Source organism: Coregonus clupeaformis, chromosome 27 (genome assembly GCF_020615455.1).
Source record: "Coregonus clupeaformis isolate EN_2021a chromosome 27, ASM2061545v1, whole genome shotgun sequence".
In the NCBI taxonomy this organism is placed as follows: domain Eukaryota; kingdom Metazoa; phylum Chordata; class Actinopteri; order Salmoniformes; family Salmonidae; genus Coregonus; species Coregonus clupeaformis.
Window position 1 is genome coordinate 27965895 of NC_059218.1, and position 25976 is coordinate 27991870.

Consider the following 25976-nt stretch of genomic DNA (forward strand, 5'->3'; position numbering starts at 1 on the left):
CTTTCAGTACTAGATTCATTCTCTGAGCCTTTGATTAGGTGGACAACATGTCATTTCATGCTGCACGTCCTCCGGAAGTTGTCATAATTACTGTGTAACTCTATGGAAGGGGGTGAGAACCATGAACCTCCTAGGTTTTGTATTGAAGTCAATGTACCCAGAGGAGGACGGAAACTAGCTGTCCTCCGGCTACATCATGGTGCTACCCTACAGAGTGCTGTTGAGGCTACTGTAGACCTTCATTGCAAAACAGTGTGTTTTAATCAATTATTTGGTGACGTGAATATATTTAGTGTAGTTTTATCTAAAAAGGATACATTTTTTTATGTTTCACTATTTTTATTTTTATGAAATTCACTGAAGAGGATGATCCTCCCCTTCCTCCTCCAAGGAGCCTCCACTGACACACACACATGCAGTGCATGAATCACTCTAGAACGGTGGTTGGTGGTTGGACGGTTGGATTCAAAGGGCCGTTGTGAGTCAATAAACCACTGTGTGTCATATCCGGGGGTAGTGATGCTTGTGGACTATGAGGTGCAAAACCAAACAAATACGTTTTGGGGGACAAACATTTTGGATGTGGGACCGATAGGCGCGCGCGCGTAGACAAGATGGCGTATTGAATAGACAGCGGTACAAATCACCTCAAGATAAAAACATAATATTAAAAATCAGTAAATTAGACTAAATATTAGCATTTCATATATTCGCAGTTAATAAAATTCAATCTGGATAATAACACAAAACAAATCATAAGGCTAGAGAAATATATCGACAAATAGTACAACAACACGCAACACCCAAACATGTCGGGAAGAGAAATGCGGAGAACCAATCCCCAAGAGAAAACGCGACTCCTCGACTGATACAGATGATTTATGCTTTTCACCACTGGGTCTGGTAAGTGTGGAAAGCAACCTGTTGAAGTCGATAAATTACAAACTGGGCATACTAGAGCTGGTCAGTAAGGATGTAAAGGAGTTGAAAGCTAGTCTTGAAATGAGTGACGAAAAAGCAGCGATAATGGAGAAAGAAACCAACAAATTTAAAGTGACAGTCACTAAGATGGAAACGGACGTTAGGGAACTTAAAAAGGTGAACAACCTTCTGAAAGAAGCCTTACTAGACATCCAAACTAGATCAATGAGAGAAAATCTAGTACTTACGGGTATTCAGGAAAAAGAGGGAGAAGTAACTGAGAATATTGTGAAGGACTTCCTTCTTACAGCGCTGCAGATTCCACTTGAGGCTGTCGATAAAATCCAACTCGAACGTGTACACCATTTCGGACAAAGAGGACAGAAATACGAGCATCCAATCGTTGCCAAATTTGCTTTTTTTAAGGATAAAGCAATGGTTAAAAGCCTAGGTAAAAGACTTGCTGGCACGAAAATAGGCATGAATGATCAGTTTCCGAGGGAGATTGCAGAAAGGCGCAAAGTTCTGTATCCAATCTTCCAGGAAAATAGATTAAAAGGGAAATGTGTTGCACTCGTTGTCGATAAACTATATATTGACAACCAAATGTTCCGAGACACAAAGATTACTCCATGGCTATTCTGAAAGTTCTAATAGAGGAGTCGAATAATGGAACACCCAATACTAGCCATGATAGGGATTGTAATATTAAAGAACATGTATAGTATTTTATAAAAGGATAAGACGATATAACAAGAAAAGATAACAAGCATAATAATACATCTTCAAATACAACTAATTAGAACATTGCATTTTTGGCAGGCAATTGTTGTTTTGGCGGACGGTTGTTGTGGTTGGTCCTGTGTTCTCCCTGGCGTCCTTTCCCCCTTGCGGCAGGTGTGGGATGCAGGCGCACGCTCAGCCCCTATCCTCCGCAATCAGCCATGTGGAGTGCGTTTTTGTGTTTGGAAAAGTCTTAAGTGAGTGAGAGGGGAAATGGTTGCATATCCCAGAGCCAAAGGGTGTCTATGAGCAGGGGTTGTGAGAGGGAGCTTTCAATTTTGTGTAGATGAGGGATATACATTTTTAAATATAGTATACATCTAATCTATTTTTTATTGTCCTATCATGATGGAACGATTCTCAACCCTATATCCTGGACACCCACCGTGCAACCCATACACCAAAGAGAAGTTCCCATCTGTTTTATGGACCTGCTGTGAATTTCCTATATGCAGCCTAAAACAGATAAATAAATGCGGTCAGAGACCTACTTGAACAGCACCGCCCCCTCAAGATTCTGAGCCTGCCTGGCAGGGTTGTTCCTACAAAGCCAGAGCCCCCGATGGGGGAGATGCTTGGGAAAATGGTTACAAATGGTTACAGTGTTTGTGTCTCAAGTGAAGAGGGTGGATCTGATCTCCATCACCTGGGACTTAACATAGATTAAATAGATTAATGAAATCTCACATTGTTGTTCACTTTTGCTCAATCTTGCATGCTTTCTCAAACGGCTGTAACTGTATATGCATTCGTAAATCAGGTCCTTTCTTGAGTTGGGCTCTGGGATGTATCAACCATTGAGCATCTGATCTTGGTGGCTGGTTGTGGGGGGGGTTGAGTGTGTAGTGGGGGGGGGGTTGATCACAGTGGTTGTTTGCTGAAGTGGTAGTTGTATGTTAAAAATGTAATGTAATACAATGGCAATTCGGGTTATAGGTTAAAATCCTACACATGAATGCCGACATTATTTCGCACATTAATTGATAATGATGGAAAATAAGATATGCAAGATATTTCAATAGATATTTTTTAAATAGCTATATAAATATATTGAGGTGAGAGCATTGGAAATGCTTTTGGCGGTTGACCTGCTTCTGTTTTGTGGCTGGCACTATGTGATGTTTTCGATGGATGGGTCCTGGCCCCTAGGCGGCATAGGGATCCGGGGGGACAGGGGTGGTATGCTGATCACTGGGATGACGGCCCAACTTGGGATGGGGAAGGGTTTTAGCGGGGGAATTAGTGGAGAACAATTGGAGGGTTATTTAGTAACATTGCAAATATCATGGTATAGCTATATGGACACTCAATCACTATGGTATTTTCTATTGGTAAATTTACAAACATACAGTGGGGAAAAAAAAGTATTTAGTCAGCCACCAATTGTGCAAGTTCTCCCACTTAAAAAGATGAGAGAGGCCTGTAATTTTCATCATAGGTACACGTCAACTATGACAGACAAATTGAGAAAAGAAATTCCAGAAAATCACATTGTAGGATTTTTAATGAATTTATTTGCAAATTATGGTGGAAAATAAGTATTTGGTCACCTACAAACAAGCAAGATTTCTGGCTCTCACAGACCTGTAACTTCTTCTTTAAGAGGCTCCTCTGTCCTCCACTCGTTACCTGTATTAATGGCACCTGTTTGAACTTGTTATCAGTATAAAAGACACCTGTCCACAACCTCAAACAGTCACACTCCAAACTCCACTATGGCCAAGACCAAAGAGCTGTCAAAGGACACCAGAAACAAAATTGTAGACCTGCACCAGGCTGGGAAGACTGAATCTGCAATAGGTAAGCAGCTTGGTTTGAAGAAATCAACTGTGGGAGCAATTATTAGGAAATGGAAGACATACAAAACCACTGATAATCTCCCTCGATCTGGGGCTCCACGCAAGATCTCACCCCGTGGGGTCAAAATTATCACAAGAACGGTGAGCAAAAATCCCAGAACCACACGGGGGGACCTAGTGAATGACCTGCAGAGAGCTGGGATCAAAAGTAACAAAGCCTACCATCAGTAACACACTACGCCACCAGGGACTCAAATCCTGCAGTGCCAGACGTGTCCCCCTACTCAAGCCAGTACATATCCAGGCCCGTCTGAAGTTTGCTAGAGTGCATTTGGATGATCCAGAAGAGGATTGGGAGAATGTCATATGGTCAGATGAAACCAAAATATAACTTTTTGGTAAAAACTCAACTCGTCGTGTTTGGAGGACAAAGAATGCTGAGTTGCATCCAAAGAACACCATACCTACTGTGAAGCATGGGGGTGGAAACATCATGCTTTGGGGCTGTTTTTCTGCAAAGGGACCAGGACGACTGATCCGTGTAAAGGAAAGAATGAATGGGGCCATGTATCATGAGATTTTGAGTGTAAACCTCCTTCCATCAGCAAGGGCATTGAAGATGAAACGTGGCTGGGTCTTTCAGCATGACAATGATCACAAACACACCGCCCGGGCAACGAAGGAGTGGCTTCGTAAGAAGCATTTCAAGGTCCTGGAGTGGCCTAGCCAGTCTCCAGATCTCAACCCCATAGAAAGTCTTTGGAGGGAGTTGAAAATCCGTGTTGCCCAGCGACAGCCCCAAAACATCACTGCTCTAGAGGAGATCTGCATGGAGGAATGGGCAAAAATACCAGCAACAGTGTGTGAAAACCTTGTGAAGACTTACAGAAAACGTTTGACCTGTGTCATTGCCAACAAAGAGTATATAACAAAGTATTGAGAAACTTTTGTTATTGACCAAATACTTATTTTCCACCATAATTTGCAAATAGATTCATTAAAAATCCTACAATGTGATTTTCTGGAGAAAAAAAATCTCATTTTATCTGTCATAGTTGATGTGTACCTATGATGAAAATTACAGGCCTCTCTCATCTTTTTAAGTGGGAGAACTTGCACAATTGGTGGCTGACTAAATACTTTTTTCCCCCACTGTATATATATGCGAGAAAAAAAAAACATATGGGGGATTGGAAGTGATGCAGACAATTACATTGATGGAAGTTACAATCTATCTGCAATATTAAAGCTGATCTACCCCCTAAAAAATATATATAATAATACAAATTGTCAGAGATTCCATCCCTGACACGGCCAACTGGTCAAATATGAAGTCTGGTGGTCATCCTTTATACTGTATATCCAGATTTGTCCTCAGTGTCTTTTTGTTAAGCTAATCAATCCAACATACTAGAGGGGATTTTGGGATCCACACACTTTGTGTAACCCTTATTAGTTCAGGACATTCAAATCTACAATAAAACCTACACACCATTCTTTCCACTGTCATACTCTCAGTACTGTCTATAATTCAAATGCCCACAATGTTTAACCTCAAAGCTGTGTGGAACCAATTGATATAGTACAGTCAGCAGTAGAGAGAGCAGAGGGAAAGGGAACAGAGAAAGGCATAGCTGTCTCGACATGCATGCAAAGACGGAGGAAGATTCTTGCACCCCTAGACAGCCATACTGTTACATATACAAATCCACCTACCACAGATACAGAGTTTACTGAGCAGCTGTGTGCTCTGCTTGCTCAGTTGACCCTTTGTGTGTGTGTGTGTGTGTGTGTGTGTGTGTGTGTGAGCCCAATCCCAACCAGCCAGCAACTTCCAGTCTGCACATTCACTTAGGAGCCCACAGCAGAAGCAAGATCAGTCTGGGAGAGGACAGGCTAAGAAGATATCCAGGACCGAGGCCAGGAATGAGGCTTGGGATTGGGGCTTTGGCTGGAGTTGTAGCCTACTCACAGGGAGCTGTGGCTAGGTTAGCTCCCCCTGTCTAACTCCTCCTCAGGCAGCGAGCCGGTAGCCCTTGTGTCTCTCAGCCCAGCCGCTCCCTCTCCTCTTTCCCGGTCTTTCCTCTCTCCTCCCCCCACTAAGAACAGGCTGTGCCGACCGTCCAGGAATCCACAACACACTAACCCTCTCCCATCCCCCCGGGTCAGGTCCTACCTCGAGTGCAGCCTCTTGCTGGCCAGATCCTGGTCCACAGTGTTAGCAGACTGAGCCATAGGCAGCCTCCTCCAGTAGCTAACCCTTCACAAATATTTCCTCCAGCTGCTCAAGACTTCCCTGTGCTGCAACTGCCTCCTTCCCAGCGGCTCTCTCTAACGCTCTCTCTAACGCTCTCTCTAACTCTCTTTCTCCCTCCTTCCCTCTCTCTCAGCACAGCAATGGCAGCTGCTGAGGAAGTGAGGTATTGTGCAAATAAATCCATATAAGGCAAGCCCCTCCCCTGCTGCTGATGTCACAGAGCAGCGAGTGATGCATGTTTGGTGTGAGTATGAGGGAGGGAGGGAACAAGCAGGGCTGCTGACTGCAAAAGGGGAAATCAAAATTGTCTCTGTCTCTGTCTGATACATAGGTCACACACATACACACGTATGGGCACACACACTCACACAGAGGCTCTTTTTCTCACTCTTCTATTTGTTCTCTTTCTCTGTCTTAATGTATGCTGAGCGCTAGCATTTTTCTGGTCTCTTTTCAAAGCACATAGCTAGACCTGGGTTTTTCTCACAGGGTCCCTTCCCCCATTTGGCTTACATCGAAGCTTTTCCAAGTTTCTTTTCTCACCATATTTTCACGTTACATTTAATCGTTTCCCCACATCATATAAAATAATGTCCGGTTATTTTCCTTTTAACTGTCATTATCTCTTGAGAAACATGGCATTTATGGTGTCAATAGACAAGTTTCGCTCAAGAGTGAGGGGGGGGGGGGGTAAAAATTGAATTAATAACATCTTAAGATCTTAAGGAGTTTAATTATTGATTACAACTATTGCAAATGCAAACTAAGTTTAATAATAATAACAATATGCCATTTAGCAGACGCTTTTATCCAAAGCGACTTGCAGTCATGCGTGCATACATTTTTGTGTATGGGTGGTCCCGGGGATCAAACCCACTACCTTGGCGTTACAAGCGCCGTGCTCTACCAGCTGAGCTACAGAGGACCACAGTTTCACCTGTACATTTAGTATATGAAGCTAGGTTTATTGGCTAGGATCCAATGGGTGACACCTCTGCTACGTCCCTGACGACACAATCTTATGCTTCCACAGAACCCTGCCACCCTCGTTGTCTCTTGACATTAAAATTTTAGTCATTTAGCAGATGCTCTTGTCCAGAGCTACTTACAGTTAGTGCATTCGTCTTAAGATAGCTAGGTGGGACAACCACATATCACAGTCATAGTAGCTATCAGGAAAGTCAGAGCTAGTAAGGGTGAAAAAGTCAAGTGCGAGTGTTATTTTACGAAAGTTATTATTTATTTTATTTATTGGGTGGGAGGGGCGTGAGGAGGGGACGGGCATGAGGAGGGGGTGCGAGGGGGGGGATGTGGGATTATTTAAGATACACTTTGAAGAGGTAGGATTTCAGATGTTTTCGGAAAATGGGCAGGGACTCTGCTGTCCTAGCATCAAGTGGAAGCTGGTTCCACCATTGGGGTGCCAGGACAGAGAAGACCTTGGACTGGGCTGAGCGGGAGGTGGCAGAATGGAGTGCTTGGGTTGGGGTGTAGGGTTTCAGCATAGCCTGAAGGTAGGGAATGGCAGTTCCTCTTGCTGCTCTGTAGGCAAGTACCATGGTCTTGTAGTGGATGCGAGTTTCCACTGTAAGCCAGTGGAGTGTGCGGAGGAGCGGAGTAACATGGGAGAACTTAGGAAGGTTGAACACCAGGTGGGCTGCAGCATTCTGGAGATGTTGCAGGGGTTTGATGCCCCTCCCATAAGATATAATTTGTAGATAACTGGCCCTCTTTCTGGGACTTCCCCAAAAACAGGACCAAGCCTGGCCTGATGAGGAGTGATGGACTCCATCCAAGCTGGAGGTGTGCTCTCATCTTATCTGTCTACATAGTCATGGCTCTAACTCAGTGCTTAATTTGTAAATCCGAAGGTGACGGAACAAAAAGTGAGCGTGAGAGGAGGATGACCTAGGGAGCTCTGAGGTACCGGAAAATCAGCTTTATAATAAAGCATTGCATGCATATCATCGCATTTGCATAGTGGTCTAGACTTGAGCAGTAGAGTAGATGCGCTTGCAGATTTTTTTTTTAAGCCTAGGGTCCGGGAAGAATTGGGCCTTTTATAAACGCATTTCATGCAATTCTATTTTATTTTACATGACTGGAGACTTTAGCAGAATACTTTTTAATACATTGACAAACTGAGAATCTGAGATCAACAAAAACGACCTTGTATTGAATCCATCAATAGCCTAGGCCTAGGCGTGTGGAGGTGTTGGAGGAGACACACATATTGTACAATATGAGGAGGAAATTATAGTCCTAAAAAAGCTTTCCAGTTTCACTGACTCACACAATGATGCTGCAATGGCTGATGTGCTTGTGCCAAAAGCCTCTCTCACTCATTTTAGTTTGTAAAAACAATGCTGTTCACTCAATAGGCCTATTTGGAAGTTAATAAAATAGCCTACAGACAGATAAGCATTTTTGTTTCAGCAGGAGCCATTTGCTTTCCAACCTGTGCTATCCCACGATTGTATTTGAAATATTGTGAAAGTCCTGTTTTGGCTGCATGCTGTTGTTATTCACTTACAGATTTGCCACGCGTTCCCAGCCTGTAGGCAATGCCTTGCGATTGGGCTACACACAATCCACAGCTAGGCTTTTTTTTTTTTAATCTAAAAGAGATTGATCCTCTGTGGCTAAATTATAGGCCTACTCCTTGTGTAGTATTCTGAATTATTTCATTTATTTCTGAACAGACGGCAGTAATTCTATAACTTTGGCACATTTATTTCAATTGATCAGGAATGCTGCAGCACCACCAGCACCCTTCCCATGGCTATGATTCTATAAGGAAATAAATGATGAAGTACAACTTTGGAGAGATGGTAGTTACAGGCTCATGTCTATCAGAGCAGAGAGAGGGAAAGAGGGGAAAGTGAATTTCATTTTGGCTATAGGCATGCTTCTCTCTCGCACCACAGCAACTGCCACATGGTCTCTATAGGCTACAATGTTGCGCAAATCATAAACCCGGGCTGGCCGAACCCAAATCAATTCTTAGAATATCATGCGCAGGCTGAAAATCTACGTTTTAACATTAGGCAAAAAAAAATTAGGGGGCAGGATAATTACAGCAGAGGCAACTTGATTTAACTCTGATCGCTTTTATTCAAATTTTTACATTGAAAATTATGTTTCATGCCATGAGAGGTATCGGATCCTGGCAAATAGATTCCGGAAAGAAACAGTCCAAAACTGAGAGGTGCCGGATCCTGTTCCGAATTAAGCACTGCTCTAACTCCTCTAGTTCCACAATGAGATAGGGTGCAGGCCAGGCAGCAGCTTAGTGGACACTGCCACTAGCCCAGCTTTCCCGATTGAGACTGTGTATGTGCCTCGATCTAGGTCAGGCAAAACTAAACATGGCGGTGTTCACTTTAGCAATCTCACTGGAATAAAGACCTCCTCCATTCCTGTCATTATTGAAAGAGATTGTGATAATATCTCACATCTCAAAATAACACTACTTACATTTTACATTTTAGTAATTTAGCAGATGCTCTTATCCAGAGCGACTTAGAGTTTAGTGAGGTCATAAATTTTTCATACTTAATGTTAGATCCCTCACTTCCAAGGCAGTCATAGTCAATTAACTAATCATTGATCATAAACTTGATGTGATTGGCCTGACTGAAACATGGCTCAAGCCTGATGAATTTACTGTGTTTAAAAGAGGCCTCTCCTCCTGGTTACACTACTGACCATGTCCCCCTCGCGTCCCGTAAAGGCGGAGGTGTTGCTAACACTTACGACAGCAAATTTCAATTTACGAAGAACAAAAAAAAGACTGCTTTTTGTCTTTTGAGCTTTTAGTCGTGATATCTATGCAGCCTACTCAATCACTTTTTAAAGCTACTTTTTACAGGCGTCCTGGGCCGTATACAGCATTCCTCACTGAGTTCCCTGAATTCCTATCGGACCTGATAGTCATGGCAGATGATATTATAATTTTTTCAATATTCACATGGAAAGGTCCACAGATCCACTCCAAAAGGCAGTAAGTTTTGTCCAACATGTCTCGGGACCTACGCATTGCCAGAATCATACCTTGGATCTAGTTTTGTCCCGTGGAATAAATATTGTGTATCTAAATGTTTTGCCTCATAATCCTGGACTATCGGACCACCATCTTATTACGCTTGCAATCGCAACAAACAGTCTGTTCAGACCCCAACCAAGGACTATCAACAGCCACGCTATAAATTCTCGGAGAACCCAAAGATTCCTAGACGCACTTCCAGAATCCTTCCACTTACCCAAGGATGTCGGAGTACAAAAATCACCAAACCGAGGATCTAAACTTAACCTTGCGTAATACCCTAGATGCAGTCACACCTCTAAAAACAAAAAACATTTGTCAGAAGAAATTAGCTCCCTGTTTTACAGAAAATACCAGAGCCCTGAAGCAAGCTTCCAGAAAATTGGAACGGAAATTGCGCTCTACCAAACAGACTAGCTTGGAAAGACAGTACCGTGCAATATCAAAGAGCCCTGACTGCTGCTCGATCAGCCTACTTTTCCAACCTGATTGAGGAGAATAAAACAATCCAAAATGTATTTTTGATACTGTCGCAAAGCTAACTAAAAAGCAGCATTCCCCAGGTGAGAATGGCCTTCACTTCAGCAGTGATACATTCATGGACTTACTTACTAAAAGTGGCAGTAATAAAGCCTCTCCTGAAAAAGCCAAACCTTGACCTGGAAAATTGTAACAAATTATTGGCCTGCATCGAATCTTCCATTCCTCTTTTAAAAAATTGAAATAAAACACACTGCCTTCCTGAAGACAAATAATGTATACGAAATGCTCCAGTCTGGTTTTAGACCCCATCATAATACTGAGACCGCACTTGTGAAGGTAGTAAATTAGCTTTTAACAGTGTCAGATCAAGGCTCTGCATCTGTTCTTGTGCTCCTAGACCTTAGTGCCGCATTTGACACCATCGATCACCACATTCTTTTGGAGAGAATGGAAACCTTAATTGGTCTACAGGGACAAGTTCTTGCCTGGTTTAGATCTTATCTGTCGGAAAGATATCAGATCATTTCTGTGGATGGTTTGTCCTCTGACAAATCAATGTCACGTTTCGGTGTTCCTTAAGGTTCTGTTTTAGGACCACTTTTGTTTTCACTATATATGCTAGTTCTAGGTCCCAAGAAACAAAGAGATCTGCTGTTTGATCTGACAATTAATCTTGATGGTTATACAGTCATCTCAAGTAAAACTGTGAAGGACCTCGGCATTACTCTGGACCTTGATCTCTCTTTTGACGAACATATCAAGAATATTTCAAGGACAGCTTTTCTCCATCTTCGTTAAATTGCAAAAATCAGAAACCTTTTGTCCAAAAATATGCAGAAAAGCTCATCCATGCTTTTGTCACTTCTAGATTAGACTACTGCAATGCTTTACTCTCCGGCTACCCCGATAAAGCACTAAATAAACTTAAGTTAGTGCTAAATACGACTGCCAGAATCTTGACTAGAACCAAAATATTTGATTATATTACTCCAGTGCTAGCTGGCTTGCTGTTAAGGCTAGCACTGATTTCAAGGTTTTACTGCTAACCTACAAAGCATTACATGGACTTGCTCCTACCTATCTCTCCGATTTGGTCCTGCTGTACAGACCTACATGCGCGCTACGGTCACAAGATGCAGGCCTCAATATTGCCCCAAGAATTTCTAAGCAAACAGCTGGATGCAGGGCTTTCTGGTATAGAGCTCAAGTTTTATGGAATGGTCTGCCTATCCATGTGAGAGATGCAGCCTCGGTCTTGACCTTTAAGTCTTTACTGAAGACTCATCTCTTCAGTAGATCCTATGGTTGAGTGTAGGCTGGCCCAGGGGTGCGAAGTTGAACGGCAAGGCACTGGAGTGACGAACTGCCATTGCTGTCTCTGCCTGGCTGGCTCCCCTCTCTCCACTGGGATTCTCTGCCGCTGACCCTATTACAGGGGCTGAGTCACTGGCTTACTAGTGCTCTCCCATGACATCCCTAAGAGGGGTGTGTCACATCGTGCCAGGCTTTTTTTTTTTCGCAATACTTGACTTTAGTGGGTTGAGTAACTGACACGATCTTCCTGTCCGGTTTTGCGCCCCCTCAGGCTCGTGCAGTGGGGGAGATCTTCGGGGGCTATACTCAGCCTTGTCTCAGGGTAGTAAGTTGGTGGTCTGTTGATATCCCTCTAGTGGTGTGGGGGATGTGCTTTGGCAAAGTGGGTGGGATTATATCCTGCCTTGTTGGTCCTGTCCAAGGGTATCATCAGACGGGGCCACAGTGTCCCTCGACCCCCCCTGTCTCAGTCTATTCTGCAATAGTCTACATGCCGGGGGCTAGAGTCAGTCTGTCCTGTCTGGTGTATTTCTCCTGTCTTATCTGGTGTCCTGTGTGAACTTAAGTATGCTCCCACTTATTCTCCCATCTCTCTTTCTCCCCTCCCGGAGGACCTGAGCCCTAGGACCACGCCTCAGGACTACCTGGCCTGACAACTCCTGGCTGTCCCCATCCCCAGTCCATCTGGCCATGCTGCTGATCCAGTTTCTGCTGTTTTGCCTGTGGCTATGGAACCCTGACTTGTTCACCGGACATGCTACCTTGTCCAGGACCTGCTGTTTTCGACCCTCCCTCTCCCTCTCCCTCTCCCTCTCCCTCTCCCTCTCCCTCTCCCTCTCCCTCTCCCTCTCCCTCTCCCTCTCCCTCTCCCTCCCTCTCTACCGCACCTGCTGTCTCGACCTCTGAATGCTCGGCTATGAAAAGCCAAACTGACATTTACTCCTGAGGTGCTGACCTGTTGCACCCTCTACAACCACTGTGATTATTATTTGACCCTGCTGGTCATCTATGAACGTTTGAATATCTTGAAGAACAATCTGGCCTTAATGGCCATGTACTCTTATAATCTCCACCCGGCACAGCCAGAAGAGGACTGGTCACCCCTCAGAGCCTAGTTCCTCTCTAGATTTCTTCCTAGGTTCCTGCCTTTCTGGGGAGTTTTTCCTAGCCACCGTGCTTCTATATTTGCATTGCTTGCTGTTTGGGGTTTAGGCTGAGTTTCTGTATAAGCACATTGTGACATCTGCTGATGTAAAAAGGGCTTTATAAATACATTTGATTGAGGAGCAAATCGTTGCTTTGATGTTTGCAGAGAACAACAGGGTGTTGTCCAGGGTCACGCCAAGGTTCTTTGCACTCTGGGAGGGGGACACCGTGGAGTTGTCAACCGTGATGGAGAGGTCTTGGAGCGGGCAGGCCATCCCCGGGAGGAAGAGCAGCTCCGTCTTGTAGGGTAGTTATGTGCGAGTGTGACCAGATGGAGAGGGAGAAGGAAGGGGGAGAGGGTGGAGGATTAAGGAGGGAGGAGAAGGTGTTGACACACTGTAGATCTCACTAATAGTAGTATTATGTGCATGTGTCCTCTTTGCTATGTTGACAGACTGTATATGAAACTTAATCGGTATGTGTGTACTATTCTCAGCCATACATGTTGACACTGTATATCTAATGAATGTGTGTTTGTTTATCCACCGGCACCTTTTTCACAAGTATTGCTTCCCTCTTCTTGTGACTAACTGCTATCTGATCTCTATGAATAAACACTGTTATCAAACCTGTCAGAACTTTGCATATGGAAAACTGAATAAACTGAAAACACATAAACAAACTAACAATAGGACTGGACTCAAGAGGAGCATGTGAGATGTGTTTGCTTATATGGTTAAATGTGCTTGAGAACAGACTTTTATTTTTGAATGTGTTGCGATTCACAAAATAGTGGATTGCAATAAGCTGTCCTTTAAGAATGACCCACTGGTTCCCACCCATATACTGAATCATCAAAGGTGGTTGTGTCACTCTGAAAGAGTATTAGGTCTGTTGATCAATCTGGAAAAGTCATCCAAAGCTCATTCCAGGCCTGCTAGGCAACAGTAACATGGTTGAGGTGAGCTTTAAAATCCTCTGGTTCATTTAACCTAGAGCCTATTCTGCCTCATTTCCATTCTGAATGACAGAGGTAAACGCTTGAGCAGGAGGCTTCAGATGGGTAGTATTTTAAAGAGGGCTCATAGGCTAGCTAGTAGCTACACTGCACAAAGAAGCTAACATTGGATCCTCTGTGAATGTCTGTGGTTAGCTCTCTCATAGTTGTGGTTGTCTTGTTGACGCATCTGAGATACAGTATGTGCTCCTCGTTTGACTTAGGCCTGTGTGGTAGGAAACGCTGCCCCCCTCCTTTTATGAAATTATATAACAAATGCTGAATCAAATTAATTTACTGAAATGATACCACCATATAGCAAAATATTTCTAAAGCATCAATGCTACTTTTACTCTCATTTCGCTCATCACGCATTCACTGAGGGAGTTCGATTAAGCTGAACCACAGTGCGGCAGGCTATGTCCCGTGACGTGAACAGACAAAAGCAGTGTGGGAGGAGCGCCCTTCTGAAATCGATTCAGAAACATACAACATCTCTTTTACACAAAACATATGTTTTAATTTTCTAACTAGTTTTCATTTGGGAAGGCGGATAAAGCGTTGTTTTAAGAAAAATCAAAAGCAATCACGTTTGCATGTGAAAACACAATCTTATTCATTACTGCACACGCTAAACCTACGTCACTTCTGTTTTTAGCTGACTTCTCCTTCAGCCAAAACACTGCACCTGCCTCACGCCGGGGAGGCAGCTCAGTTCCAAAACGAATGCAATCAACGCTAACCCGGTTCACCAGGGGTAGGCCAGGGGCATTAATCGAATCCCCTCATTGGGTTGGCGGGAGGGGCGTGAATTGGGAGAATGGTGGGGGCGTCTTATTGGCAGATAATCCTGGTGCTTGGTGCTTGCCTTGGTGTTTGCCTACAAAGCATCAAGGTGAACTGCCCCTACCTGCCTTCAGGCTATGCTCAAACCCTACATCCCAACCGAGCACTCCGTTCTGCCACCTCTGGTCTCTTCGCCATCCCAGGGTCAGGGCTGAGGGGTCAATAAGTCACTGTTACAGAGAATGGATTATGCCACGTTGACGTGCTATAGGAGTTATCGGAAATTCCTAGCTCCGACTGGGAAGTTTCCCTTGAATGACCCTCCAAGTCGGAGTTACAAGTGGGAAACTCTGAGAAAATGTTGTTGCCCAAGTTGACGAGTTGGGATGTTTCACCACTGACCGCCTGGTATGGCAACTGCTTGGCCTCCGACCGCAAGGCACTACAGAGGGTAGTGCGTACGGCCCAGTACATCACTGGGGCCAAGCTTCCTGCCATCCAGGACCTCTATACCAGGCGGTGTCCCTCAAAATTGTCAAAGACTCCAGCCACCCTAGTCATTGACTGTTCTCTCTGCTACCGCACGGCAAGCGGTACCGGAGTGCCAAGTCTAGGTCCAAAAGACTTCTCAACAGCTTCTACCCCCAAGCCATAAGACTCCTGAACAGCTAATCATGGCTACCCGGACTATTTGCACTGCCCCCCCACCCCATCCTTTTATGCTGCTGCTACTCTGTTAATTATTTATGCATAGTCACTTTAACTCTACCCACATGTACATATTACTTCAACTACCTCAACTAGCCGGTGCCCCCGCACATTGACTCTGCACCGGTACCCCCCTGTATATATAGCCTCCCTACTGTTATTTTATTTTACTTCTGCTCTTTTTTTCTCAACACTTTTTTGGTTGTTGTTTTATTTTTACTTTTTGTTAAAAATAAATGCACTGTTGGTTAAGGGCTGTAAGTAAGCATTTCACTGTAATGTCTGCACCTGTTGTATTCGGCGCATGTGGCCAATAAAATTTGATTTGATTTGATTTGACCATTAACCTTTTCAACCAAAAGAGGACAACAAATCAGTTTTTGACAACTACAACCTACCTTATCAATATGGATAATGTAGCTAGTTTGATCGTATTGTCAATGTTAAGCAAACTAGCTAACTTTATTATTAGCAACGTTAGCTAGCTTATAGCTAGCTAAAATCTTATCGGTTGAAGAATTGTTCTGACTTCAAAAGCACTTGAACACAATCATGTCGGATTTACGTCTTCCCACTTCCCAGTTTCTAAAGTCACTTGTACTAAAACAGACGTTAAACTACAATGTGTAAACATGGAATACTTCAGTGTAACAATCAAGCAATAAAGGGTGTAATACATTATACATTTCTCTTTTAGTGAGTATTGCCATGCCTCTTTTTGGTGAGTTGAAACATAAACAAACCATATAAGCGACTCTCTCTCTCGTATGACTCATATGGCCTCTCTCTATTTTCTGCCATTCTAATCTGAACAAATACTTAACGACACAGGATGAGACCCAGATGCAGACACAGGAGGCAGATGGTTAGAGTCTCTGATATTTATTAAAATACAAGGGGCAGGCAAGAGGCAGGTCGAGGACAGGCAGAAGTTCGTAAACCAGGTCTGAGTCCGAAAGGTACAGGGCGGCAGGCAGGCTCGAAGTCAGGGCAGGCTGAATGGTATAGCAGGCGGGCTCAGTGTCAGGGCAGGCAGAAAAGGTCGGAACCGGGAGGACTCGAAAACAGGGACTAGGCAAACCCAGGCATACGGCACAACACGCTAGTAGGCTTGACAAGACAAGACGAACTGGCAACAGACAGACAGAAAACACCGGTATAAATACACAGGGGATAATGAGAACAAATGGGAGACACCTGGTGGGTGGTGGCGACAAGCACAAGACAGGTGAAACAGATCAGGGTGTGACACTTGCCCATAAATAGAACAGGCAGAAATTGTATTCCACTTCCATTTCTGGATTTATAAAACCTGTGTTACTATGTAACGCCACAGGGAGGCGCCCAAGATCTATATCCTGATTGGAAAGAAACAAGTAGAACCAGGAAGTCAGGAACCAAGAGAAGAATTAAGGGCTATTTTAACGTTTGTGATCAAGTGTTCACTACTTATTCACATCTCTTCAACAAAGACATTTACAGAGGTATGTATTGTCAGAATGTTCTCTGAGTTAATCTTTAAAAAACTAAACTGCCTCATACGAATGTAGTTAGTCGTCACTAGTTAACACAGCCACAAAGTAATAATTATGGCTAAACCCCGCCCATTTCTACAATTTATCTTCTTAAAATGTATTTTAAGCCTAACCCTAACCTTAAACACACTGCTAACTTTGTGCCCAACCCTTACCTTAAATTAAAACCAAGAATTGACTTTGTGGCTGTGGAATCTGACCTTGTGGCTGGGGTATCTAGTGGAAACTCTGCAGTACTCTGGCTTGCCATTGGAGCGCAGTGTTATATCAATCGTAGAACGATAAAGCTCTAGAAATTTCTCCCACTGTTTTTTAACCTTCCACACAGTCCCATGTAGTAACTTTAAAACTGAGTTAAAACTGAGTCAAATCCTCACGAAAGCTATCAAACACAGTGTGACCAAATCTGTGTATTTTTTATGATGTTGTTGAGTTAATCCTGACTAGCTCCTACATGTATTTGATTATAAATGAAACATCATTAGAATCAAAAGCCCTGTTCTTCTCTGCCTAATCTACTTAATCTTGTTTTAAGAACCATCATACAGGCCATCCTACAAAGCAGTGGATCACATGTGATGGGCAGAATAAATACAGATCTCATGCAGTTATTAATTTGCTGCATAGTGTGGGTTCATTTCCAGGACAACACATGTAATCTTGTACTAACTCTCCATTGTGCCTCATCTCAATGTTTGGTCAGGCATTGCACACACACCCTCTCCCTGGATAATGATCATATCCAATTTGCTGTTGCATGGCTGGTCCCAGTGAGACGGGGGTGTAAGGAGTTAAGCGTCGCGTGGCGCGTGTCTCCCACCCAATCCTATCACAGCCACACATGAATGACACTACACAGAAATTCGTAATCTCTCTATAATCAAAAATATTGTGCTGCCTGTGAAGATCTTAACTCAATGACCCCAGTTCACATATCACATATTTACTGTAATACACATACTGGTTGCCCAGGCAAAGTGATGATATTTTCTCTAATGTATTCATTCATTCAGAGCCCACTTTTAATAAGCGGATTTGATGTCACTTTGAAAAATCAACACACCCCACAATTGGGCTTCAAGCTGTCGTGGCGTGCTGCCATCCATCCTATTGTTTTGTTCACAGCGTCTTAGGTCTTGACACTGTAACACCCCGGATCACCCCTTCTCCCCAGCCTCCCCCTCCCTCTTTATAACCCCCATGCTCTTATCATATAAGGAGATAATTACATAGAGTTATTCCATAATCGCACCCCCCTTCCCAGCAGTCTATCTGTCAAAGTAGTCAAGGGATGAGGATGTAGGCTTCAGCAACTCTATTTAATGAGGCACAAATCTTCAGGAATACCATTGATGTAATAAACGAATAGTTGTTTATACTATAGCACGGTAGCATCCCAATGGGGCCTGTACTGATAATGCCCCCCATTTAAGAAAATGAACCCCCCCCCCCACCCCCCCAAATAAACAGGTCAAATATGAAATATGTCTGGAGCATAGGCTTAAGGATCATCCCTTATTGAGCCTGTCAAATGCAGGTCTTCCTTGAATTCTGCAATTTAATATAGAGCATGTAGAAGAGGAACAGTATGGATTAAGTAGTTGTATGGACTCTTTGATTTAAGATACTATACAAAAATTAATCAGATATGGACTCATGAGACTTAGCATGTTGTTATTGTTATTGCTCGAGGGTGTTTCTATAAGTATTTGAATGGAAAGAGTCACAAACAATCATACAGGTCATTCTGGTCCTGGTGTAAGGAATAAGTATTCAAATAGTTATCTATATTATAATATACTGTACCGTTTCACCCAAAATTTCCAATATGGATTGTAGGCTTCCACATTTTGCAAGCTAGAGAGAATTATTAATACATGTATTCAAATGAGAACCAGGCATACGCACTTAGTCCTTTTATAATTCCTTAGCATTTTCTGTATGTGGTCCTTCGAGCCAGAATACATTAAAATCTAGATATTGTATAGTATTTGTCAGTAAACATATTTGTTTTGTATCGTGTTACATATCTGCAAAGATTAGTAAATTTTTTTGCTATAATTTTACATAGAAACTACTTATCTTAATGGGGTATATTATGTATTTATCATTGTGTGAAACAGCGGAGTACAGTAAGCTTCTCAAGACACCTATTTCATTAGTCCTAAAATTGTTTTCTCAGATATACAAAAAACAAGCTGTTTTTCCCAGGAGGGCACTTGGCTTTTTTGTTTTCTACTTTATGAAAGCCCCTGACTGTACGCCAGGGGCTTTCATTTCGTCACTCCTAAAGAGAACAGCTTATTATGGGGCTGCAAGAAAAAACTAAGACAAAATGAGATTGAGAGTAAGCTGATTTTAGGTTTAAAGTGAGCAACTCAAATGTATTTTATTTTTGTATTTTTTGGTAACTGTCCATTTGACAAAAACAAAACCATCTGTCTCCATTACCTTGTCATTAATGCATTGTTATTGTTGTTGCCACTCGAGTACATTGTGTGCACAAAAAAATTATAAGAAAATACAATGGATACCATATTCAAAATAAAAAAGCAAGATCATGTATCAACTAGATGTAGATTAATTTTGTGAAACTTTTGTGTTTTTGGAATCTTGATGGAATAATGAGGGAAATGTCACAGGCGTGGTGTAATTCTTTACATCTGCTCTTACATGCAGATGTTAATTGACCCCACTTGACACTAACAGCAGAGAGAATATTAATTTTATTCCTGAACAATGTGTCCAGAACAATGTCTGCACTGGGGTGCACCAATACTCATCAGTAGGCTATTCACACCTCTATTCTTGAATTGTAGTATGATTTTTACCAAGTACTGTCAGAGAATGTGCTGATGTGGATGCGGTGGTGAGTCAATCGCAGGACACAGAGGATCAGTAAAGCGTCTTTACTAGACTTGTAAATAGACACAAAAGGAAACGGCCTCAAACACAGGAGGCGAACAAAATACGCGCAGTGCGTAAAACACTAAACTAAGACAAGGCACCGAACCTACAACACACGACATGTGGAACAATAACACACAATTACAAAACATAACACAGGGAAACTTATAGGTGACATAATCAGGACAGAATACGAAATAGGTGCACTAAACTAGACATGACCAAACAAACATCGAAAACATCAAACGGTGGCAGCTAGTACTCCGGGGACGACGAACGCCGAAGCCTGCCCGAACAAGGAGGAGGAGCAGCCTCGGCGGTATTCGTGACAAGTACATATTTTTCAAATACAATATCACCTAAAAAAACTCACATAGATGGTGTGAGGTGCGGGTTTAAATAATCTGTGGGTCATTAGAACTAATGTTCCCCTATATGTTTCTTATACCTACCCAATGACCTTCCTACAAGGTTTAACAAAGACATAACCCCTGCTATACCTGGTGGTCATTGTTATGGTCCAATTACATGGACAATCGCCTGCACATAATTTACAGATTCCTGCCATAATCAGCCCAGATGGACAGCTCACTACATGCCTGGCCTTCTGCATCAGCTCAGGGATAGGAGCTGAAAGCAGGGCAGTGTGTGAGTGGGTGTAATACACTAGCTTAGTATCTGGCTACATATTCTGTGCTGCATCGCCCTAACATGAAAACTATCTCTTTGGCGAACCTAAACGATGCCAGGGGTTTTGGGAGGGAAAACCAATTTGCATAATGAAAAATTAGGAACAAATCTTCCCAAAGCCTGGATCTGGGAGCAACGCTGGGAGAAGAGGAAGAGGAAGGGGAGAGAAAAAGAGAGCGAGAGGAGGATGAGCCCTTTAAATCCACAGCATTTCTGTCATTGCTCTCCACTGTATCTCAGGGATCCAACCAGAGCTGAAGTTTTTTAGCCCTCCTGTAAAACCTCTTAAAACTCCCACTCTGCCACCACAATCCCCAAGACAATACCCCAGCCCAGGCCAATCTCCTCACTCTAATGGCCATTTTGCCTTTGACTTGTGTCCACTTTGGCTTTCCCATAATGCCTTTTTCACCCACTTCAGTAAGCTGGTTAGAGCACTGGCAGCTTAGCGTTTTGATTTAAAGACATGGCCTGCCGGCCCTCTCGTGTGGGACAGGGAGGGCACGTGCAATATAGGAGCTCAAATGTAGTGGGATAAATTTCAAATAGCTAGGCTGGATGTTCTTTTAGTATGATTCCCCTCAAATCCATATTGTTTTTAGTTCATTGTTTGTTATTGTCATTGTTTATTTATCTTTTTCTGTCCTTTTTTTTCACGCTAATGGCATATAAGTGGGCTTTCTGTATCTGAAGAAGTGCAGTCTTAATAAGAGTATGATCCCTTTGTCCTAGTGACAGGCAATTTCAAATTAATTTAATTGATGTTCTCAGAAAAGAATTTGTGGACTGAAAAGCTGATTTTTAAGTTGTTATTTGGACAATTGTCATGTTTTGAGAGAAAAATGAAAAAAACATGAATAGATTTTTTTATCCTTATGCCCACAGTAGAGTGTAGTATCTGTTTAGCGCTATCAAATAACTGTACACTGAAAGACGCACGAGGACTTGTATCTACAGGTAATACTACTTTTGGGATGTACACTATTTAGGAGCAGGGTTTGGTAGGTTACTTTCTAAATGTAATTCGTTACAGTTAGTAGTTACCTGTTCAAAATTGTAATCAGTAAAGTAATCGGATTACTTTCTGTTACTTTTGGATTACTTTCCCCTTAAGAGCCATTACAAGAAGACAAAAAGGATCCATCAAACGCATTTGGTCTGTCATCATAGTGCTCTCTGATTTGTGGTCCGACTCACTCAGGTGGAACAAACTTAAACTTTTTAAATGCTGAATTGAATATCATTGAGAAAACAGAAAGGTGTCATAATGTATTTTTTCGCAAACATCCTTTCTTAATTTAAAAGTAATCAAAGAAGTCATCTAGTTTTTCAAAAGTATCTGTAATATGATTACAATATTTTTGCTGGTTAGTTACTTTTTAAAAATCAGATTACATGCAACTGATTACATGTAATCCATTTCCCCCCCAACCCTGATTAGGAGATAGTAGTATCTAAATCCATCATTATCAATGTGTTCCTTATTGCTACCTTATTGATTTCAAACCATAAAGCCTGTGGTCAATTATCAAAATCATGTGATTATTGTTTCTTTATTAAAGTTGTTGAGTTGAGAATGTATTTCTACTCTTCTCAGGGTCATGTTAGTTCTGAAATCGTTTCTATAGTTAGAAGGATAAGATAAGCATTTCGGAAACATTATTTTGTTGAAACATTATTTGGTCTGAGAAATTAAGTTAATTGATTGCACCCAAATTGGCAATTTTAATAGAAAATTAGTAAGACATGAGGAATCCAACAAAGTGGTCAAAAGCCATCCACAGACACCCCCCACAACCCACGCCAATCCCACCCAAACGAGGAATATGTTCAAAGATGAATCCACCCAGGACTCATCCATCAACACTGAGGAACATACATTGTCAGTCACAGGCTTCATTAGGAAATTAGTTGATGATGTTGTACCCACAATAACAATCCGGACATACCCAAACCAAAAACCCTGGATGAACGGATATATCCTTACCATGCTGAGGGCCCGTACTGCAACATTCAATGTCATCAGAACAAACCCAGATGACTCAGTGGCGTGAGACGCGTACAAGGCAAGCAGGTACCAGCTCCGCAAATCCATTAGGGACACAAAAAGACAATACAGACTCAAACTTGAATTGATGTTTGACAACTCAGACTCGTGATGCATGTGGCAAGGACTACAGACTATCACGGACTACAAAGGCAAATCCAGCTTGTGGTGCCCACCGAAGCCTCCCTTCCAGACGAGCTTAACACATTCTATGCTCACTTTGAGTCAGACAATACCGAGCCATCCAGGAAGACTCTCGCTGCTCCGGACGACCAGGTGCTTTCGTTCTCCGAAGCTGACGTGAGGAAAACTCTAAAAAGAGTGAATACTCACAAAGCCAAGTTTGCTGACGACACCATGGTTGTAGGCCTGATAACCAACAACGACAAGTCAGCCTATAGGGAGGGAGATAAGTGAACTGGCATTGTGGTGCCAGGAAATCAACAACCTCTCCCTCAACGTCAGCAAAACAAAGAGTTGATTGTTGACTTCAGGAAGCAGAGGAGGGAACATGCCCCGATTCACGTCAATGAGACTGCAGTAGAGAGAGTCAGCAGTTTTAAGTTCCTCGGCGTCCACATCACCAAGGACTTGAAATGGACCAACAACACCACCACTCTTGTCAAGAAGGCGCAACAGCGCCTCTACTTCCTAAGGCGGCTAAATACATTTGGCATTCCACCCTGGGTCCTCTACAAATACTACCGCTGCACTGGGACTGTGCGCCCACCCATCCAGGACATCTACTCGAAATGGTGCCTGAGGAAGGCCCACAGCATCATCAGGGACCCCACACACCCCAGCCACTAGCTGTTCACTCGGGCAGACAGTATCGGAGCATGAGGTATGATATCTACAAGCCATCAGACTGCTGAACACTTGAACTGGACTGACCACCTGCACTGACACTCCACACCTTAGCACACATGCACTCACTCATGCACACATCCACCCACACACACACACACACACACACACATACACACATACATTCATGCTACACACACATCCCAACTGCTGCTACCAGACTCTTATTATTATTTCTAAATACTGCACAATTTAAACACTTGCACCCCAATCCCCCCTTCCCCAAAACACGTGTGAATATTGGACTATAAATGGTGACTTTTTCTGTATTATACTTATGCTAAAAATGTTATTCTATTCTACTGAGCCATTTACTTTATGTTTGTATTCTTATATTGTATTATTTCTTATTGTTGATACATTGTTGAGAAGGAACCTGCAAGTAAGTGTTTTGTTGGATGGTATATACCATGTGTATCCTGTACTGTACAACTAATAAAATGTGAAACTTGAAACTTGTGTGTCTCAATCACCAGATCTCAACCACATTGAACACTTATGGGAGATTCTGGAGCGGTGCCTGAGACAGCGTTTTCCACCACCATCAACAAAATACCAAATTACGGAATTTATCATGGAAGAATGGTGTCACATCCCTCCAATAGAGTTCCAGACACTTGCCAAGGCGCATTGAAGCTGTTCTGGCAGCTCATATTAAGACACTTTACATTGGTGTTTCCATTATTTAGCCAATTACCTGTAACTTTAAGCTACATATTCATTTGACAGAGTTAATGAACTGCCTATTGATCAGACAAGCAATTGATAAATCAGGACCATGTTTGCAAAACAAGTGGTTCTGAGCTAATGTCAATATTACACAGATTAGCTAATGGTTACAGAAATTGGGAATGTAGACAGATTCTATAGACATCTCTATCTATATGAGTGACTGTGTCCAACACACCACCACCTGCTGTTATGTTGCACACCTACTGACCAAATCTTTTTTATTATGAAATATATATTTTTCTCAATGACACACTCACCTATGTATTTATTTGGACAGTGAAGCTAAAACTTTGAATTTTGCTCTATACTCCAGCATTTTGGATTTGAGATAAAATGTACTGTTTAGAAATGACAGCACTTTATGTATCTAGTCCCCGCATCTGGAGGTTTCCTACGTATTTGGACAAATTCACTTAGGTGTATTAAAGTAGCCAAAAGTTTAGTATTTGGTCCCATATTCCTAGCACGCAATGACTACATCAAGCTTGTGACTCATTTACAGTTTATTTTGGTTGTGTTCCAGATGATGTTGTGCCCAGTAGAATTGAATGTTAAATAATGTATTGTGTCATTTTGGAGTCACTTTTATTGTAAATAAGAATAGAACATGTTTCTGAACACTTCTACATTAATGTGGATGCTACCATGATGATGGATAATCATGAATAAATCATGAATAATTATGAATGAGAAAGTTACAGAGGCATAAATATCATACCCCCAAAAGAATGCTAACCTCCCCTGCTATTGGTAATGGTAAGAGGTTAGCATGTCTTGCTGAAACTGAAATCTGGCTGCACATGTAGTTAGCAGGCCAGTTTGACTGTATGGAGTAGCTAGATGAGCAATGCCCTTGCATGTATTATAAATTAGCAGCATGGCAGTTTCCCAAAGTTCCCAAAGTTTGGTGTTGACTATTAACTTTACTTAGCTAGCTAACTTTGCTTTGTGGAAGAATGTAGGATATATTGTCAACATTGAGTTGTGGTGCGCGATCTGTCCATACAGCTACAGTCTTGTTGGATTGTAGCTACTGGCTAGTTGGCTAACTAACTGGCTATAATAGCAGGCAAGAACATTCGCTAGCTTATTTGTGCTTATTTGTTTGTGCTCTAATTACACACAAGTGTCAAAGTCGTCAGTTTACACAGATGACTTTAGCCATTGAAAAACCTTCCATAGAAAAATATAGCTTCCTTTGCTTGTAGCTTGCCTCTCATCTGACTGGTGTAAACTAGCTACAGCCAGCTGTTAGCCTGCTACTACCGCTTTTGTGCGACAACCCAAGTGCTTTGGACACGGTTTTAGAACTCTGAGATTCGTCTGAAAAAGGTAGCACATCGTTGGTTCTTAATGGGCACATAAGAGCGATAAATTATCATTTTAATACAAACTGTTGCACCTGCAAACTTAGTCAAGCCGACAAATTTGAAGTCTAATTGTCACTTTATGGACACTATACTCTCGTTTTAATCCAATGTCTAGAATTTGAGCTAGGTGGCGACAGAAATATTATCTGAAACTCAAATACTAATGACCCTGTAAAAACTCTGATATGTGGTTCTCGGTAAGGGCTGTACGGATAATAATGAGAGGCGGGGAGTGTGTTGTGTACCTCCAATCAAGTTGATTTGCTATGTTTCATCGACATTGGTGTCATATTGGCTTAGATGTGATGGTAGAAAGATTTAAATTAAACATTGAGCATCAACCAATCCCTATCGTCACAACTATAATGTGCATATAATGGGATCCAGTTATGAGGATTATTTCTCTTCACAACTGGCTACGTGATTATTGCAGCTCAATGGGTGTAACCTTTGATGACAATTTCGATACCTTTTGGAAACAAAACACGTTTTATAAGGAGGATGGGATCCACCCAAATCATTTGGGTTCCTGGATCCTTTCACAGCATTATAAGGCTGCATTGAGACAATGACTTATCAATGACCCAAG

General features: G+C 42.4%; 1 protein-coding gene across 2 annotated transcripts in view; it reads right to left on the minus strand.

The window, feature by feature from the left end:
* Window positions 1–5890, minus strand: part of LOC121541692 (G-protein-signaling modulator 1-like) — a 78099-nt gene extending 72209 nt beyond the window's left edge. For both annotated transcript variants that reach the window (XM_041850933.1, XM_041850932.1), the window contains exon 1: window positions 5680–5890. In XM_041850933.1, the coding sequence (XP_041706867.1) occupies window positions 5680–5738 (59 nt within the window). In that variant the 5' untranslated portion in view covers window positions 5739–5890. The remainder of the gene's footprint in view (window positions 1–5679) is intronic.
* Window positions 5891–25976: the final 20086 nt, after the last annotated feature.